Source organism: Cariama cristata, unplaced genomic scaffold (genome assembly GCF_000690535.1).
Source record: "Cariama cristata isolate BGI_N322 unplaced genomic scaffold, ASM69053v1 scaffold27064, whole genome shotgun sequence".
NCBI lineage: Eukaryota > Metazoa > Chordata > Aves > Cariamiformes > Cariamidae > Cariama > Cariama cristata.
Genome location: NW_009615234.1, coordinates 100088 through 121477, shown reverse-complemented (window position 1 = coordinate 121477; position 21390 = coordinate 100088). Strand labels below are relative to the sequence as shown.

At 35.7% G+C, this 21390-nt stretch overlaps 1 protein-coding gene across 1 annotated transcript in view; it reads left to right on the top strand.

Moving 5' to 3' along the window:
• Positions 1-21390, top strand: part of LOC104161348 (rab proteins geranylgeranyltransferase component A 1-like) — a 70261-nt gene that overhangs the window by 3351 nt on the left and 45520 nt on the right. Inside the window, exons 2-4 of the mRNA XM_009699744.1 lie at positions 9249-9315; positions 18350-18422; positions 19597-19721. Coding sequence (XP_009698046.1) covers positions 9249-9315; positions 18350-18422; positions 19597-19721 — 265 coding nt within the window. The remainder of the gene's footprint in view (positions 1-9248; positions 9316-18349; positions 18423-19596; positions 19722-21390) is intronic.

Here is a 21390-nt window from a genome sequence, read left to right as displayed (position 1 = left end):
TTTCCCACCTCCAGCCTCTCATATCCCTACTTTCCTGCTTTTTTTAGTGTGATACTATGGTCAAGTTACCCACTAACCAAACAGGAATGGATTTATTGGATCACTCTCTACCAAAGCAGATATTATGCAATATCATCAGTCCTCAAAGCAGTTTGGTATTTTGGAAGGTCGATTCTTTGGAGAGTGATAGTCAGTGATTTTTATTTGTCTAAAACCCTGTAGGATTTGGAGGGCTGATGTATGTGCTTGCTTGAGGTGGGCATTAGTCATGCTCATTTAAATGAGTTCATCGTTGATAAGCTTTGTGGGGTCAACTTTTAAATTAGTGCAGGCATTAAAATGGTAGTATGTTTATAGTGAGGGGGAACATTACGAGTTCTTTGATAAATATTGATCTCAGAAAACAGGCATCTACTTGAGAGTGACACTTGGAGCTGGGAGTCAATGGCAGAGCTTTTGTCTTTAGGCAGTTGTCAAATAGGAAAATTCATAGGCAAAACATTCAACAATGTTGAATTTATGGTAGAAACCACTGTAAGCGCAAAGATTTGCAACATGGCTGTGCGTATTTGCAAGTGGTGTGGGTAAGGATGCAGGGTCATCCTTACTTCTGAATTTCTTCAGTTGATTGTATTATATTCAGTTTTAACTTCTCAAACTTGTCTCTGATATTTCAGAAGTCCTGTATTAACTGCTGGTGAAGTTGTAAAATAAAGGATATGGGTCTTTAAAAGGTGGTTGTATTCACAAGTTTGTCTGCCAGTAATTCTAATTTTTTTCTAAAAAGGAGTTATTCTTTATAAAAGCAGTCACAGTAAATTTTCTAGTTCTATGCAATTTTCTTTCCATTCTGGTGTTCAGTGGTTATAAATAACACATGAAATGACTTTCAAGGTAGAAAGCAGGAATCCATTTTGAAATATTCTATAAAATAAAGAGTGATTTATGGTTTCATATGATTTTGGCTGAAAGCACTCAGGCTTTGCCAGGTCATCAAAGTCCTGTCAGGAGAATCTATTATTTATTGTTCGATATGCTGGGAGTGGTGTAAGTACTTTATGTTTATCTTATGTAAGTATAGTGTTAGGAAAAATCACTTCCAGATACTAATACAAGTTTTAAAATATACCATGAAAAACTAAACTTAAATATTATAGATGTGAATTATGAAGTTAACATTGAATATTGATTTTTAAAAAATTGCAAAACGAGTAATTCCTAATGTTTTTATTGTTAGTGTATTTTTAGGATGTGTCTAAAATGTTTTCTAATACATCTTCTGGGCTGATATTTGGTTATATTATCTCACGTAAGTTCAGAGTCTTCAGTTTACATCAGCAGCTATTTAGAGTTTTACAAGAAAAGCTAGATGGAAAACCAGCTGAAGATGGATGTTTTTAATGTCATTGGTCATTGTGGCACTGACTTGTAATGTTGATGTCTGGAAGGAGGAAATAGACCTGTATTATTATTATCATTTGTAAATAAGTCATTATCTGTCTACATAAATGTCAAACAAAACGAACACTTACAGTTTTCTCCCCACTCCCTTTTATTTTATTTTTTTAGTATTCTCCAAGCATAAACATACCTTTATCTTCTTACTGACTTTTTTCTAACCTGACTAAAGTTGAGGGGTTGTTTTGTGTCACGCCTTCTAATCTGATTTTTTTGGTGTGTGTAGCGGATGAGCTGTGATAGCCTTCTTGGAGGCCTGGACTCCCACTGATATCTCAGATAGGATTTTTTTCCCAGGTGCTGTGAAATGTACATTGCTACTCTTTTAAGAAAACGCATTATTTTGTGAATATTTTGTTGTCCTTCTCAGCCTGTTAGTGTTTGTCAGGTTTTCCGGATTATATTGCTGATGTTACAAGATAAAGAGACTGTCGTACTCCTGTGATGTTTTTGTGAAAAATGCAGAGTAGGTCATCTGCATGTCATGGTGGAAAACTCTTTTAGAAAAACTCTTAGCAAGGTATTTTGAAATTCTAGTCTGAATCGGGAGTAATCGAAACAACATGTTTGTCTGTCCCTGGTAGAAAATGCCGTTCAACTGTTTGGAGAAGGTCATAAAGCTGGTAATTCAATCCTTCTACAAGAACTCATCGCTTTGTAACTCGCTGGTGCACTGAGGTTGCTCTAGAGCCATCCAAAGCATTTTGTAAGAGCCTCTGTTGGTACACAGATAACTATGTGGAGTTACTAATGTAGGAGAAGGAACTTTTAAAATCTTCTTTTATGAAGAGTTTAAAAATGTATAAGGAACGAGGAGAATAAGCTGTCTTCCTGCAGGCGAGCAGAAAAGAAAGTGAAAGTGTTAGAAGACTTGGGTAAAAATAAAACTGAATGTACGTCTTACTATACAGATCTTTTAATATGTGTTTTGCTTTTTCTTTATCTGCTGCTATTGATTGTAACCAAAGATTAGACTCATAGCTGTAGTATGTGCTAGAGAAATCAACTTACAAACCCTCCTTATTCAACACAATTTTTTTTTTCTTTAAGATACAAAGAATCTTCTGGATTTTACCTGTCACCTTTCTTAATAGATGTGATTTAAAGTGATGTAGTTAAATGGATAATATTTGTTTCTATAAAAGTACACAAATCTGATATTTCTTCGAAAATTACCCTTCTACGTAGCCCTCTTAATTGTGAGAAGTAAAGCTGCTGTTCTTTTCCAGTAAACAGAATTTCTCACCTTGAAGTAATCTGCTTTCACCTCTAGTTCAAAAAGTGGTCTGCCAAATTGGGTCCTAGTTTTTCAATTGTTACCTTGATTCAGTGTCTTAGACATTCCATGGGTGAAATGTTTAGATACAGTAGAATGTTGCCACACAAAGACAATGTGACTCATCCAGTGATATGATTTTTATATAAGTGTTTAATAAGCTAAAATTGTATTGTATTCATGCTACTGTCTATATCTCATGTATGTTCATTTTTCGCATATCTTTGATATTCGTTTTCCTGGGCTGTTATGACTTGCAGCCAAATTCAGAAAGTATATTCTCTTACTGATTTTATTATTATTATTATTTTTTTCGTCTTCAGAGAGCAGTGCTTGGTTTGAGCATGGTTTTTAGTAACAAGTTAAATTTTTATTTGGAGCATAAGTGTCTGCTTGTGTTTCTTTGCTAAATAACATTTACTTGTACCAGCTGTGAGATCTGGTGTTTTTCAGTGCCATGTTCCTCTGATGGTACACGTTTCCCTTCAACATTTTTTATTATGAAAAAGCCACTTGTGATTTATTTAGTAGATACAGTGAAGCAAATTAAACATTTAAACCTTTTCAAGATGAATTTTGTGTAATTCAGTAAAAGCTTATCAGCGGGATGACTGGGAAATAGTTTACAGTGAACAACTCGAGAACCAAGATGCTTCCACACATATGAAGCTGTTTAGTTTATAAATTGCTTGGGGCAGTGACTGTATCCATTTAAAGTCACTTAAAGAGGCAGTGCATTACTATAGCATTATGTAGAGCCACTAATCAGAAGAAACCCCATGTGCAAGAGGTGAATTAATAACTTTTCATTATTTTGTCAAGCTTTTTAAAATCAGTTGACTTTTAAAGCTGAAGTTATCTAGCTTAGCAGTTATCTCTAATTGTCATTTTGGTGTGTTGAAACTAAAAGTAGAATTTGTATAATTTTTGAATGTTGCTAGTTTTGTGTCGGACATGCAATACATCCAATTCTGTCCATGGCCAGTGAGAACATTTTGGGTTATATTGATAACTGTATATAATGTGTAGCTAATTCCTCTATTGCTTGCTTATTTACTTTTAAAACAGATTATTCTTGAAAATGAAAGTATGACTGATTTTGCTTCATAGAGAAGGTCCAAAAATTTGTGTGATGGAGATCTTCTGGGTCAGGGGTTGCTGGAAACAACCAGATGTAGACTTCAAGGTCAGCTTGCAGCAGCCACATCTGTAAAATTTGTAGAGATTAATCTGCCTCTTATGTATCCAAGAAGACTGTAATAAAAACAGTGTTTAGACAACTGGTAGTGAAAACTAGCACTATCAAAAGTGGACTGTATTATTCATCATAAGTTTGTAGTGAACATGGTGTTCATACTGTCTGCTTGCTGGGTTACTTCCTTGTGGTGCTGCAACTGTTCCTGATGTAGTCCTGGGATCTCTTGCAGCAGCTTTGAATGCATTGTACGGATAGCCAGAGAAACAGAAAAGTTTGCAGGACTAACATCAGTTTATACATGCTCAAGTGAGCTATACCACCATGTTTGTTAGTCTAATTAGAGCCAGCTTGTTACAATTTAATCTGCTTGCCATTTTTTTTTTCCAGTATCTTTCCAACAGGATGCAAGAAGTCCAAACACAGAAGGGCAAGTATGTAGTTAGCACTCTTCCTGGGCCAATACTAGAATGACTTAGAAGTTGGCTCACTTTGACTTTGCATTTGTATTTCAGTGAGGCAGTGTCATGGATTCATGCAAATGCATCACTTTCTGGATAGCTGTCAAGAAGTACCTATGAAATTCTATCTGTTAGAACATGTTAGTGACCCAGAGATCAGTGATGAGTAAGGTCTCTGATTTTTATACTTATTTTTATATCTGTCTGCAGATACAATATCTTACTTCACTGAAATTTTAAGTTAATATTTCCTTGAGAAGGCTAGAGGCGCTAATATACCTAATACTGCATCTGAGAAATTGAGGTTAGTAAGTAGAGAAAGAAGGCAGTGGCTTTAAGGAACAATGATACAGATTTCAACTGGTTCTAATGAGTCCTCCTTCATGAAGGAAAACTCTTTATCTTTGTTTTTCCTGGTAAGAGAAATGAGGTGCAGGGCAATTTAACATAATGCAAATACTTCATGTGTGAGCGTTCTAAAGGGGGGATGTAAAAGGGCCAGGAAGCACAGAAAGTGTTTATACTTCTTGATAACAAGCAGTGCTGTTTCTGAATTGATTCTGCCTCAATTACAAAGAACTTCTGAGTCAGCATATTAAATTGATGTAAGAATTGTGTGGACTCCTTATTGCTCTACATAAATCCCTTTTATGCTGCCAGATGTTTATGTATAACATACTGAAGTCTGGATCTGTTGTTGTTTTCTGGTGTTTTTTTGTTTCATGCAATTCCTATTCAGACTTCCTATTTCCTGCAAATACAATTGCAAATCTAGAATTTGTCTGAATTTAGAACCTTATTAGAGAATATGTTTTTTTTTTGCAGTAGCCCTTTTCATTTCAGATATAATAAAATGAGATGTGTGCTGTGTTTCACAGTAACTAATATGCTCATAGCTTAGTAGGAAAATACTGGTTACTATTAATTATACCAGAGGGCAGATCTGTTTATGATTCAGTAATTTCGTTACTGATTTGGATAGCAGTACAATCTTAGATTATTTCTTTTATAGTCTAAGGAAATGTGGATTCTCATTTAGATCTTGCTGTTCTTTGATCCGAGTTATTGGATCCAAATCGTTACTCAGCTGCCTGTTCAAAAATATTAAACATCATGAGTGACAGACACAGTTTCAGCGCTAAGTCATTCATCCCTTAAACTGGCAAAACCAGAAGCTGACTGTTCCCCAAGAGGGATGAGTGGCAGGAAGTGTTAGAATAATCCTTCATGAGGAAAAACAGCTTAGAGATACCCAGCCTTATTTACTCATTAGGCACAAGTGAAACTTCAGAATCAATATTAGGGATATAGCCTTTCCCCTGCAATCGCTTGAATTCTGTAGTAAATAATTCTCTTCAAACCAAACTGTGAGTGAGAAGTTTGGGAGTCTGCTGTGCCCTGCAGCTAGGATCTGAACACATCTCAAAATTTGAATATAATCCAGTTTAGAGTTTTTGACAAAACAAAGTTCAGAATAAGAAACTGTTTCCAAATAGGAACAATTTATAGAAAGAATATATTTCTCTGTTATTGAATAATCTGAAGGGGACCAATTTTGCACAACGATGTGAGCATCCTGTAGGAGATAGTTCAGCTTCATGTGCTATCATTAAATAAATCTCTACCATTTCTCTAAGGAGGCTTTTCCAACTTTGGTTGTGTTTTTTTTTTTTCTTAGAGGGGGACTATCTATAACTGTATTATAATGATCTGTTTACCAAAGCCGCCTTTCTTGGAAAAGGCTTTTGTAAAGTGTAACCATCATGCAGTCCAGATCACATGTAGGAGTAACTTGCATTTGACAAAGGTACCTATTTTCTATGTGCTTTTATTTCTGTTGGAGAAGAGAGTTCAGAAACTGGTGCCAAGGCATAGTCTTATTTCTTTGGTTTACCGAGGCTTTGTCACGTAAGAATAAATGGTGTCTTGCTCCATCAAGTTGTTCTAAGAGCCTCTTCAAAACTTAAAATGCATGGGCCTTGCCCTTCTTACGCTTTCTTGTTCTGTTGCCAGTGGCTACTTGGGGGGACATAGTATCTTAAAAAACAAAAGCTTGGTGAAGAAAATTGATGCCAGCTTTCAAGAGCAAGGAAGCTAATTCAGGGAACAATTTCATCCAAGGTTAATGGAAGAACAGACCTCCAACACAGTATCAATTGGATCAAGCTTAAAGCAATCAGTTATGCCCTAGTAGCTATAACTCCAGTCCTGGCCAGCCAGGCAGCACTGGTGATGTTTTACAACACTTTCTCAGTGGCTTTTGTCAATAAGGAAGGAGAAACAAGTTTCTCAATTCCATTTCTAGAGTAATATTCTCTGTGCCCAAATGAGGGAAAGAAAACCTTTTTCAGGAACTACAAACAAAATAGTAGTTGTAGATTCTATTCCAGATAGTTTATAGACGCAGAGAAATGAAACATATATATAAACCCTCGCGGAGGACAGCTGAATGTGGGGTTGCTTTCACATCATAAGGCTGTGTGTGTCCAGGATCTTGTGACAGTCCTAAAGTGTGTGCTGCAGTGACGTGTTTTCTCCTTGTCTCTTTGTTCAGAATGGTCTGTGTTTTGAGTTCTTACTTTAAAAAATTCACCTCTAAAGACTATTGGCTTTTCTAGGCTGTGAAACAAATGTCCCAGGAACTGATGAATTGTTCATCCCTCTTTCTACCACCAGAGATTAATTCCATGATAAGCCTTCACTTGCTGTGTAAGGTCAGCAATGCAAAACTATTGTAACTTTTTCTGTTTTATCAATTCAGAAAGCGATTTTGTTTTTTTAATCCATCAAAATAGTAAGCAGTGAAAACGGAAAATTTGCAGGGAAGTTGTAGCTATTTTCCTGGAAAATTTGTCATACCTGCCTTAAACCTCCTTGCTGATACAAACATTTGTACTTTTGATCTCTCAACACCACCATGGAACTGGTCTGCTGAAAACTGACCCTCAACTTCACGTGGAAGGAGGGCAGGAATGGCTGAAGATAAGGGTAGGGAGGTTGAACCTCTTTATTTTGATGGTTGTGTTTGCCTTTGCTGGCTTGAAGAGTTCATAAAACTGTGGTCTTGTGTATCTAGGTCCCACTGTGTGTTTTCTAGACTGCATTTCAAATTCTAGAATTAATAAAGGCTAGCTCAACCACTTAAAATGATTTGTTCCTGTCTGAGTGCTAAATTGTATTTAATATCCCATTCGAGTCTATCAGCTTCTTACTCTAGGTAAGTGAAAACTGATACAAGTAGTAAATAGTTGTCCAGTAACCTTTAACATACTGCATTATGAGTTTTAAATGAATCAGCAGATTGGCAGCATGCTGATGTTTTATTTGATTGTGAAGGCAGTATTCTCTCTGAAGAAACAGACAACTGCAGGCCTGAAATTCTCACGAAGGTGATGTTTGGTGTGAAGCTAGCCAAAGAAGCTGGTGCCCTACCACACCTGCTTTTTCCACTTTCAGTTCTGTCTCTCTGTGGTTGTATTAGTACAGCTGCTTCTGGTGCTCTGCTGTAAATCAGATCACTGAAACATTCCTTTCACTTTGTTTAATCTCATCCCTTAATTGAATACATAGGCTAAGTGTCTCCTAATACCAGTCCTTTAGAATTTTAATCGCTTTTACTGAATTAACCTACTTAAACAGCCAATAGATCATTTAAAAAGAGATTTCAGCAAAGCTAGTGCCATATAGCTTTTTAGATAGCTTTTCTGAATCTAGCCAGAAATCTGAGTCATCTAACTGTGCATGTAAAAATCTGGTGAGTGGGAGTCGAAGGTAAGAGAACAGCCTCATTTATTTATTAAACTTCCAGTTGTGATCAGGTACCATTCAAAGCAGGTATTGCTGGTAGAGAAATATCACTAGCCTTTTGGTTTGGTGTTTCGTTTTGTTTTGTTTTGTTTTTTTTTACTACATATCTTTTCTAAATACAGTGAAAACCTAGTGATTTAACAGTGTAGTTGCATGACATGTGAGATTTTGATAGGGATGCCACTTCAGGACAACCATCTCATGTTTGTTCTGTCCCTAACACTACCCTTAAATGTGAAGTGAAACTACACCTGCACTGTCAGTTAAGCTTTTCCGTTTACTCTCAGATCTCGGTCTGCATGCAGAATATTGAGTGTGTTCCTGGGCACTCTTTTGGAGTAAACCAATTCGTTCAATTGGAAACAAAGTCCAAACGCAGTTCTGAGGCCTGTTCACACTAGAGATGTTTGCCAACAGGTGATATGGAGGAGGCAGTACCATGCAGGACCCTGTTTGCCATAAACAATTGTTTAATGCCATCCCAACAGGTTTATACTCTCACACTTTCTGATACATCCTTGGACAGTATACCAGGGCATGCAGCAGTTACTATAAATTTCTTAATTTTAAAACACGTTTTAATGGGTTGTTACGCATTCTTCACATTGTCAGACACTTTGGAGTGAAGAAAAATACACAAAAATGCCCTCAGATAAAACCTGTCTGTATCAGAATGGATACAGTTACAGAGCATCCCATTAAAATTTGGATCTGGTTGTGCTAGTGAGTGCTCAAATCTGTTTACGATAACAAGGTGTCTAGAGAAGACACTGGTGACAAGCTTTAACTCAGAGATATTGGTGTTTGCAAGTGACATCTGCCATACAATTATTAAAAAAAGTGTTGCATTCAAGAGGGTCATAGCAAAATGTTAATAAAGACAAAATAGTGTTCTTTATTTCAGTAGCATGAGAGTATTAAAAAATTCAGTGACTTGCATTGAAAATTTTCTTTTATTTGAATTGCCTGTTTCTGACCAAGCTCTAACTTTTATTTCACTTTTAATGTATTTTTGCATACTAAGTTCTAAAAATTGCATGTGTCCTTTCAGGTTTGCCTGAATCTATTGTTGCAGCAGCATGTGCCAGAAGTGGCCAGAGAGTTCTTCATGTTGATTCGTAAGTTACTCAAATAATTTTCCTTTTTAAGAGTTAAACTGACTAGAAGTAGATCTGTGTCTATGTCAGTGTGCCCTTCAGGACTTGTGTTTTGTGTTCATCTGGCATCAAGTAATCTTACGCTTTTGTCACTAACTTAGTTTTGGGGTGTTATTTCCATCAATAGAACAGGCAATTTTTGCATGCTAGCTCATTAATTTGGAGCAGAAGTGAAGTGGTCAAGGATGCTGTTGATGGCTCCTTCTTTTGTACAGACGGGAAGAGTTACAGGTTTAGTGCCTTTCATTGTCATTCCTGACAGTAATTATCCCATTCTGGTTTTGTGAGAATTTTTACCTGAGCCATTATCATTTAATGACAAAGTGTTCTACTGGTATCTCATTTGTATCAGTTCTCAATGCCTGGAGAAGTTAATACAAGTATTTTTGCATTTTAATTGTTATCAGAATGAAGATGAGTGAAATCTGGCTGATAAGGCAGGAAATGGACCCAGCATTCTTCTTTTTTTGCTGTTTTCTCTCTGTCCCACGTTAAATCAGTTTGTAAGAAGAGGACAGAATACCACTGAAATCAGTTGGTTCAAAAAGTACTTCTGTTGCGCTTTGAAATAGAAGGATTTGCTGGAGTGCTTCGAGTAACCTATTTCTTTGCACCCTTTTAAGAGATTCATGTTTCATTTTACTTCTCTTTACCAATTAGCCAAAGTTAAATTTTTTTTTTATAAGCTGTTGTAACTATACGCTACAGTGCACACCGTTTTTTTAGAAAGATTTGGCATCTTTGGACCTTGTCTTATTTGTACACCTGCTCAGCAAAATTTAGGAGCATGACTCAAGTCAGGAGCTTTCATTTCTGAGGCAAGCTTGAGATCAAATCCTGGAGCCTCTGCTGAGCAAGACAAACTTAAAATACCCCTCTCTCCCATCTAGCACTTGAAAACTCTGATTTTCTCGTAACTCTTTTGAGACGATCAATCATTACTAAGCAGCTTTTGAGGCTGCTTTACTACCTGTGTTTTTCTAGAGGATAACAAATGCAATGTATTTTGTGAGATTTCTGCGCTAGACACCTGCGCTGTGCCTGCTGTAGTTTGTTATGTAAAATCAAGGTATGGTTATACAGGGAGGGTGTTTTCTGTTGGGATTTTTCTTTCTTTGGTTAGTTTTTTGGCAGCATGGCCACTGATCTTGATTGTAGCTGGCTCCTGTCCACTTGTTACTTTTTCAGTCCCATTGTTAGTGCAGTTATGCAATTTGCTGGGCTAGTGTGGTTTTGGGAGAGGGTCATAGGCCGGAAGCAAGGACCACCTAAGCAGTGCTGCTGCTAAATGTTGTCGTAGCCTAAAATGAATAATAAATTTCTAAGGTTAAACATATTTCTGCATTTTAGCTGTGCTAAATATTTTGCTTACAACCAAAGCGGAGAATTTGGTAAAATTTGATCTGAAGAGGGGGAAATATTTTACATGTTTAACTGTAAAATCATAACTGTGTTAATAACCAGGGAAAGTCCATGTGGAGACTAGTTTCAGGCAACCTGTTACCTCTTCTCTAACTGACACCTGCTGGATTTCAGCAGAGAAGCATGACGAGTGATTTTGAGGTACTGGTAGCAGCAAGAGTGCTGTGAGCTTAGATGCTCTGATTGGTAATACTTGTTCACCAAAAATTACAAGATTGGCAGAGTTTTTTATTTTTACATAGTTTTTTTGAGCTCTTGCCTTTCTATGAAAATTCTTGTGATAGGCACCTGTGTGTCCAGCACCTAGGTTTAGAGACTTTTCCCAGAGACAGTATACATGTTTTCAGTTTTTCTTGTGTCTTGCACCAAGAGCTTAAAAAGGATGTGCTTTCTGCTGTTTGTTTTCTCTGAACGTCACAGGTTCAAGATTAAACTTCTGTAATCCCTTTTACCTACAGCCCTTAAAGGACCCATTCATTTTTTATACATTTATTTCTAATTTGAAATCATACACAATTTCAACATTTGCAAGACTAGCTCACTAACTTGGTTGCATGAAATACGATTTGCAATTGCTCAGTTTGCTGTTATACTGCCCACAAAGTCTCTGGTTTCCTGCCTTGGACTGGAGTGAGGACAGGTGACTCACTTCAGTCAGTAGTTTGTATCAATAGTGGAGCATATTTGGATTAAGAACTCGTCTTAATGAATCATCAGGCACTATGGACTACGTTCAGAACCTATGGAAAACCCCTAGAAACTGTAAGGAAGAAAAAGTCCTTAAATGGCCTAATATTCTGGTATTTTACATCGCAATGGGATAGTACACAGCACAGCAAGGCAGTACTTGATGCTCCATATTTAATGTAAGTAATGATTCAGTTGAAACAAAGACAGCTCTTAAGATTGTAATAATTCTAAAGAAATATGCAGCTATGTAGCAGTGATACTGAACTTACTATAAAGACCTCATGCACAATGTATAAGGGTATGTTAATTTCAAACGTTTTGGTACAGTAATTCTTAAATTAGCTATTAGACTGCTAACCAAAATATTGAAAACCTTATTTTAGAAAAACCAGATATAGAATGAATGAAATAGTTATGTTTGGATTTTAAGCTTAATGTATATATTACTGGTAGACTACTTAGATTTTGTTAAATGAACCACTTCTGTTATTTCAGTTTTTCGGATTCATTGACTATCAAAGTCTGTAATAATAGTTAGCCACTGGAACTTTGATTTCTTTTATCCATGCCTATTTTTAGCTATGATGAAGAGTCTTTTAGAAAACTCACAGAAGCAGGCAGTTTGAACTGTGGAATACAGATTTTCTTTATTATTGTTTTCGCTTAAATACGTTATTTACATTCACACATGCTTTTGTTTTTATGATAAAAATGAAGGCTTCCATGTTTGATTCCTTTCTTCTATGGAGCTATTTTCCTACTCTGGTGCAGGCTAAGGTCAGGGGAAGGTGTTCTTACCAAGGTGTTGTTCACTCATATTAGTAGTTGCTATTTTAGTTGTGCTCACTGAATCATGGTCTAGAATCTAGGCAAAAAAAATAAAAAATGTTTCTACTGTACAACCCCTTGCCCATTAATAGGGAAGCATTTCCAGCCATCTGTTTTTCATGTTTAAGTTAGTACTCTAAAAAGCCTACCAAAACCAACTGATAACCCCTATCCTGATGCGATTTGAATTTTAAGTTAAGTCTTAGAAAGTTTGCCAAAGATTCATCTGAATTAAAACATTTTAATTTTGTCTACTGTATGTCTAGTTTAATGGACAGATTTCTAGATGAATTTTCAAGTTTCATTTTACTGGGGTAACAGTATAATTGAACATTTTTCAACCAAAAAAATCTGTTTATACTCAGAATATCACTTTTTAACAATATAAGTTGTTCCCTTCTTGAAGGATCATGAGTTTAAATTTTTTTCAGACTACAAGAAAATAAGATTTGGGGTTACTGAAATAATTGTTTGTGTTAGGTGTGCTACTTTGATTAATCTTTTGTTCTGTACAAAGGTCTGAGTTATGTTAGGCACAAGGTATAGAAAATGTATATGGATAAAGTCTTTGTTTATAGTTTGCTTGCGCTCATTACCTTGTGTTCATCATTTTATTACTTTTAATCTGCAGCCATGTTTGCATTTATCATAATATACTGCATAGGTGATTATGGAAGATAGTTTTGAAGTGGCCTATTATAAAATACTAAGTTCTAAGTTTGATTTATAAACACTGTCCGAGCATCGCCATCAACAGTAGCTAATCTTATTCAAAATAGTCACTTCACTACGGTGTTGCCATAAATTCCTGTAGACTGATTTTAAACTAAAGTTAGCTTCTGCCAAATAGTAATTGAAGGAGCTCTATTTCTCTGTGCCAGCTATCTGTCTCAATGAACATAAAATCTGTGGTTCTTTTCAGAGAGCAACATTTACTGTAGATATTAATGAGCTGTTGATGTGAAATTTCAAGGATATTTGTTAAGTGATTTAGAAAAGTAATTTGCAATTTAAAATGTGGAGATTGGCACTTAGTTTAAACTTGAAGTGGCTGAAGAAAGGTAGGTCAAGACTAAAAGTTGGTTACTTGAAGTGCATATACTTCCCATACTAATTGTCCATATGCATAGAACTTTCTCATGATGGCTTGCTGTGATTTCTACTGTTGGTCCTTTGCTTATTTGCTTCTTATAATTACACATCTATATAGTTATGTACTGCTTTGGTTACTGGGGAGGGGCCAATTAGAGGTGAGGTATGTTTAGCTACATTTTGTATTTGATTTTCAGCATCTAGAAAATAGCAGTAGACTGTAGTTTTATTGTCTACGTCCTTCCTCGTTGACTTCTTTGTCTTTCCATGTAGAGTTTAATTCAAAGGCAAAGGAGTGGCAAGATGCAGGATTTTAACTCCTCTTTTGTGCTGAGTTTGCTCTGTCTGCTTTTCATGTCTTGCTTCTTGAAACCTGTTATCTTTTTTATTTTTTGACCTTACTTTACATGTACAGTACTTCAGTGTTTCTTGTGTCCAAAATTCTGTTTTACCTGAGCGTCCAAAAGCATGCTGGGCACCCTCTCTGTACCTCTCCGCTCCAAGATACCTACTTTTGTAGCTTGTTCCACGACTTGCTAGACAATCTGTCTCACTACTTTCAGAACTTGTAAAATATACAATGTAATACAACCTGTGTCTTCATATAGCCTTCTTTTTGATCTTTAATTTCTGTGAAGTGAGGTAGCTGTATAAGTACAGCAACCAGAGAGCAAAAAGGTTGCTTCTCAAAGCAGGTCAATTTCTTGCAAGAAAAATAAAGGAATTATTTAACTTTTAGTAAGGAAACCTAGGCAAAAATTCTTAATTCTGGTATCTTTTGACCTTTTTTGAAAAAGTTGTTTTTATTTTTATTTTGGTTTAGAATATGATCTCATAGCAAAGGCATTGGAGAGTAAAACGTGGTCTCAACTGGTCCATGATAATTACCTTTGGTCACGTTCATATAATGTAGTACAAGTGACTACCACCATCACCCTTTTATTGAGCTGTAAGATCTCAAAAGCTCTTTGGGTTAAACCCTTCTTCTTGGAAGCCAAGGAAGCGTAGTCTACTTCTCATACTCCTAAAAACGATTCCTATGCCAGAATGGGAGTTTTTAATACATGTGACTGCTGTACTTCATAGGTAGCACATGAAAATTTATGGGTTTGAAACATAAGTAATTTTGTGTTCAGATCCTTAAAATCAATGTGGCAGTAACTTCCTTTGCAAAAGACAGCTACTCTGATGGTTCGAGACTTCTTTCTGAAAGGTCACACGCAAGACAGACACATACAGGCAGCTCTTGGGAGCAATTGTGAGGCATCAGCAGCTTTTCTTCAGACATCACCGGCTTTGACTCTTACACCATGGCTGTTATGACATGGCACTGAGAAGGGCAATCTTCTTAACAGGCATAGTCCGTGAAATACTTTTTCTGTTCTTACTTGTGTTTTACTTGTGCTTTCTAAAGTTTTCAGTTTCTCAAATTGCAGTCTGTCTTCAAAAAGACGTTAGGTGTTCTCTTGGTTTGGATTCCAAGAAAGTTAATCAGTTGGAAACAATTTGCAATTTCAGTGTTCTGGACTGGGATTTGCTAATCCTTCTGAAGTATTTGAAGAAAAAATGGTGTTAGTAACTCAGAAAAAATCACGAACTAATATAGGAGAAGAGAGAATTAAGCTTTTTGCGGAGGTAAAACAGTACTTGGACTACATTTCCAAAACTTTGCAAAAATGACTTCAGCCGTTCTGCCGTTAGCTCTGAACTACAGAGTCAAGATGTGAAATATGTGAACTAATAGCAGCAGTATTTTAATTCATAGGAAAATCCAGGTAATACAGGAGAAGTTTTGAGCAAATAGCATCTAGGAAATAATGTATGGTAGAAAAAGAAAGCATCTGTGCTCTAACTTGGTAGAAAAATTAATTTCTAGCTCTGCTGTTAGACCTGCAAAATGTTTCATGTTCTTACTTAGAGGATAATTGAATTATAATCCTAAAAAAGGAGAGAATATCCATCTTTCTAGTTTGCTAATATAGCAAGAAAGAAGCTTAGTCCTTGAGATTTTGGGACATTATTTTAGTTTTCATTAGGCTTTGATCTTGACCATTACTTTAAGGAATTCCTCAGTTCATCTTCAGGGCAATTATAACAAAAATACTTGGTTACAAAGGACTCCTAATTGTAAAACCGTTAGTCAGCTCTTTTCAGAATGCCCCTTAAAGATTTTTTTAGTAAAAAATTTGCTCATTTTATCAGTAGTAATGTCTGGTTTGCCTTCTTTTTGTAGTGTTTTCAGGTGAGAAAATTAAGCAATCCTGATTCATCATGTAATGCAGAGTAAACTAATTAGAATTCTGGGGGAAGAAAAAATCTGGAAGTTGACACTTCAAGAGAAGATTAGTATTTGAGGTGGTATAGCATAACTTGGGAAAGGTGCTCAGGTGCCAGAGGAAAGGAAGGGCAGTTGCGATTCCTTTTCCATTTGAGAAAGGCTGTACCATCTTCTCGAAGCCGATTGAGCTTCAGAACAGCATTATAGAGTGCTTTGTTGAAAAGATTGATTCCCATCAATGGGGGTTGAAAAGAAAAGCAGCTTCCAAGGAAACTCCACCTGATGAACAGAGGAATGTTTACATCAAAGATGTCTGACAACTCACAAATAAACTTTTGTAACTTTCTGTGAAAGTAACATATTCATTTCTCTTCCTGAACATTTTTATTTTAAATATTCTATAGATGCATGAATTTATGTTGGTATAGATTCAAGAAACTCAGTTCTAATTTTAGGCAGGTGTTTTCTGCGGTTTCTGTGATCAATGGCCTTGCTTGCTCTGACAGCCAGATTGTATTCCATATTCAAGGAAACTTGCAACTAAAGCAGCAGATTCCCTTAAAAATAAATCTTCATGGCTGTGGTTTTTTGAAATCCCAGAAGTGGCAGATAATATATGGTTATTGAACTTTGTATTCAGTGGAATCTTAAGAAGAAGATTGAAATTAACCTGCACCATTGATAGCTAAAACAAAGCTGGAGGTTATCATTGCATGCAACTATTAGTTACTGTTTTAAAGGTTGAAATCTGACAGAATCAGGCATTTAATATATTTAATCCTCATTGCCTTTATATTCTATGTGATACCTAATAGCAGTACTTTTTAACCCTCGCCCATGTCATTCACATAATGAAGGAAGTGTGAACTCCCTTCTACAGATGGTGGGAGTTTCTGGTTGATAACAGATCTGCAGATGGAGCTCTTCTGCTTAGAGTCACCAAATTGGAGGGTAGAATGCATGCATTCTCCTAAAGTAGCGACCCAGTCCTCCCAGCTCGAGGCCTTAAACACCGTGTTCTGTTGTTGAAGCTACCTTTATTGAGTGAACGCTGGATTTTGTTGTCTTTGCAAAAGATGTCCTATTTATGTTCTTCAGGATTGCCTCACAGTAGCTGAAAGACTTTTTTAGGTCAGTTTCTCGTCAGGAGCAGTTAGGCATTGTTTCACAGACATCTGGCCTTCAGATGCTAGGTAAGCAACATGGTATAGAGCATCACCCGCTGCTCCTGTAAAGGGGCTGACACTCTTAATGAAGTCTTTGTCAGTGCAGATAAGCCTTGTCAAAAACATCTCATCTTAAACAGGAGAATCAAACCTGAATGTAATTTTTCACTTTTATCACTACAATTTAAAAGTGGAGGAGGTTACGATAAGATTTTACGTTAATTTGGTTTAACAGTCTTCACGTTATTCTGTAAAATGCAAAGCTATCTTCATCCTTAAAAGATTTTTTTGGGTTTTTTTTAGTGTATACAGTAATGTTAGATATCCATGCAGAAGGGTATTTTTGCTATCTTTCACGCTACTGAAGTCCCAGCATACAGTGCCAGAAAACAGAGTTAAATCCTGAAGTGACTTTTTATTTTGGAAGAGCTAGTGATTTTTTGTAAATGTAATCACTCTATTATTTTTCCTATCAGAATTGTTGAATATTTAAGATGTGGTATGCATGATAACAAAAGCTAATTAATCCAGCAGATGTTTAGAGAAAGATTGATAGAAAAAATTTTAAAAGGGAGAGCGGAGACTTTCTTTGATTAACAGCAGGACTATTAATTTTCTCCGATTTAAAAGAAATAAACTAGTATTTTTCAAGAAAGAAGGTGGTAAATGTGAACTGAAAAGTACTCGGGGAGGTATGATCATTTTGTACAAATCAGTTCCTTTGGCTCCATCTACAGTATATGCAGTTTAATAAGAATTTTGCTAAAGCATCTTAACAGTCTATAATAAACATAATATGTCCTGTAATCAGTAGGTAAATAATAGAGTGAACTTTCCTTTATTTGACATACTGGGTAAGAGAGATGTGGTTTCCACTGTCTGGATCCAATTTCAGTGTACTTAACTCTCCTTTGCATAGCCACCTCATGAAGCACTGTTAGTTCAGAAGTGGCATCTAACACAGTTACGTTAACTTCCAAATCAGCTTCAATCAGAAGCAGTACAGCTGTGCTCATGTGACAAAGCTATTCTGTCCTGCCACAACCTGAAACTGTGGAGTGTGGTACAGATGCAAAAAACCCAAGCTAGCTTTTCTGAGAACTGAGTTGAAACTACAGGCTTGTTGGCTTGGCTTCACACTAAGTAAAGATGTCTGTAGTGATGTACGTGTTTGGGTTAGAGGTGTAGAGTCAGTCTTGGCCAAGAAGCAGTATCACCTATATTTTCTTTTTACTGTTAGCATCCCGTAGGCTTTTCTCAGCATTATTAATTTTGCCCTCCAAATACTTTAATTTTGGACTATAGTCTGTTTGATCAGAGATGCATACAAATGAGTGAAAATGGAAATTTTGCATCTCATTAAAAGTTGTGAAATATTATACCAATTCTTATATTCTGCATCTGTAAAATCTTCTAGGAAAAACATTTTGAATGTCTCAAACTTTGTTGTTTTTTTTTAAACCTGAAAAAGGTATATTTTATCTGTCGATCAAGTTTCACTGTTGTTTTTTCTTTACAGGAGAAATTACTATGGTGGAAACTGGGCCAGCTTTAGTTTTTCAGGATTATTGTCCTGGATTAAAGAAAATCAGGTAAAAAATTCCCAAATGACTTCTTATAACGTTCCTTAATGTTAAGTCTTGGTTGTTTGCATAATTTATTACAAGACAAATTACCACAATGCTCTTTCTCTTTGGTAATTTGACAGATCAAAGGGGCCTCTAGTTTCCAACTTTAGTGGTTAAGACTTAACCATCTGGCCTAGCATTCTAAGACTGATATGCCTCGTTTATTAATACTGTTATTTGAGACCAAACGGTCTAGTGCTCAGTCATACTTTTTGAGTTCTTGAATTTATGTAGAAGCAACTACACTATTATTTCAGTTTGTTTCCCAGCACCTTCTGTAAATGATAATCTGGTCTTTTCCATTTCCTGTTTGATTATGTCCTGCTCTCTGATGTTTCAGTCCCTTTTGTTTTTCTTGTGTACTTTCACCTGATTATTTTTAACTGGGAGAAAGGTAGTTACTGGATTCTTCCATTGGAATGTCCTGTAACCAGGACAAAAAGATTAATGTTGATAATGTATTTTTCAGTGGCTGACGTTTATCTAATTCGAGACAGTCCACTAAAAATCTTCTGAAGAGGATACTTATTTAGGAGATTGAGCACTGGGACTATATTAGCAAATGGATGTTCATATTATTTACTGAGTGTTATGAGCTTATTGGTCCATAGAAGATGGAACTTTTTCAGTTCAGTCTCATTGCTGTTTATTACATAGTGATACCTTCTGGTGTAATCAGTGGACTTGCTCAATGTCAGAACTTAATATTCTCAGGGTTCTGTTACATGATTTAGAGATTCCTCTGTGGATAGATAATCTAATACTCAAATCACTGTATTTTTTTGTATAGTCTCCATTCAGAGAGTTTTGCCACAAAATTTGGGACTAACCTGGCTGTGGCAAACCTATCTTTTAGTAGATTGTATTCAAAGTCATATTCAACTCTACTAAAAGTAGTGTTTCATTTAACACAGTATTTAGCTAGTAATGTGATATAAATGTTGGCATGCTGTAATAAAGTAACCAACTCTAACTGTTTTGACTCAAAAAATCAGAATACAAAAAACGTTAAGACAGTTAAGATGATTTTTTTAAATATATAAGATGATACAAAAAAGTATTTGGGACTACAGAGATTTATAGTTCAAGAGCAGCTAGCACAGTACAAAATGTAATTTTATGATTGTTCTTTTGTAAGCAAAAGGCGGATATCAACAAGGAACGTGAAGACTGGAGAAAACTGATCCTTGAGAATGAAGAAGTTCTTTCTCTTAGCAAGAAGGATAAAACTATTCAACATGTAGAAGATTTCTGTTTTGGCGAGTAAGTATAAATATAGAAATCTACAAATAATTGTATATGCTCAGAGGTAAATAATCATATTGTGCTCTTGGCTTTAAGCAGTTCGCCATACTACCATGTTGCATGTTGTCTCAAAAAGTAACCATGACCTTTAGAATGTTCTTAATGTCCTTGTACTTTTGTTGAAGTCCCTTGCATGTCATTGAAACTAACTGATCCTGCTTAAATGACCTATCTGGATGCAATATAGTTTGTTGGCCAACTTTGTGAGTTGGTAATTTACTTCTGAGTAGAAAAAGAAGTGTTGTGTTTGTAGGTGGTATTAGTAGTAGATAGTTAATGCACTGCCATCTATTAATTTTTCCATTCTTAATTTGGCTAAAAGCTGCAATTCTCATAGTAAAAAATTAAACTCGTAAGTACAAGTAAAATGAACTAAGTACACAAGAATGGAAAAACAAATGGACAGTAGTACTGAAACTATAAAATACTTAATTGTGCTAAAATGATAAAGTAACATTTGCCCTTTGTCATTTTTACGTTCAGTCGATTTAACTTATTAAGCAGTGCTTACCCATGATGCTTTAGAAGGAATTGCATGGTCAACAGCTCCTGGTAATGTCATAACAGTTGGCCTTTTTGGGCTGTCACCTTCTTTCTGTTTTCAAAGTAAGGTAACTCAGCTCTTACTTTACATACAATATGCGAAAAAAACATGCTTAGTTTGAAATGCACACTTTAGTGAATATTTGTTGCATAACCACATGAAGAATAATATGCCATCTTAGGACTGATAGATGTTAAATATCTTTTGGTTAGGTATTTGTAGAGGTATGTTTGCATTAGCAAAAGGTAAGAATACAAATTTCATTTTTTGTTTAGATTTTTAAACAGATGTATGATACTTTGTTATATATAAGTCATGCAGGAGGTAAACTTTTCACAATTTCATATTGAAAATCGAGGAACACCTAAAAGTAACCTTGTGAAGCAGTAATGTTGAAGAGCGCATAAGCGTAGCAATAATGAATGGAAGTTGTATGAGCCTCAATTGACAACTGAATTATTTCTTTGTATTTATTTATAATTTTTATAGTTTGGATTTTGCATGGAACTGAACACTATTCTGAATTCCTGAAAGATTCTTTGGGACAGTTATGCAAGTTTAACCTTGAATCCCTTAGATAATATCGTAGGTAGCTAAATGAAACGTTGACAGATACTGCTATAGAAACATATATTTCTTTCTGTAAACATCATAGGTAGGGGAAAAAAAGGTGTGAATTAAACTCATAAAATCTGAAGGTCACAGAGTTAGAATATTCCAGAGTTCTATATTGCACATTAATGGCTGCTTGACTGTATTGCAAGTACACTATTATGCTTGTTTTAAAGCAATATCACTTGAATATTGTAATTGTAATCCTATTTCCATGATAAATATTGTTCAGAACAGTATTAAATCAGATCTAAGGTTTCATAGTCTCTTAACTTTGTGTATGATGTTTCCTAAAAAGAAGTGTTATGGACTGATAGCCGGCTCAGAAATGAGCCTGCTAGCACCAAGATTTTACACTTTGTAGTAAAAGTACACTTTGAGCATTATACTTGAGTCAGGGCAAAATAGAAGATTCTACTTTAAGCATTTAACTTAGCCTGGTAGTACAGTACTCTCTCTGTTATCACCACC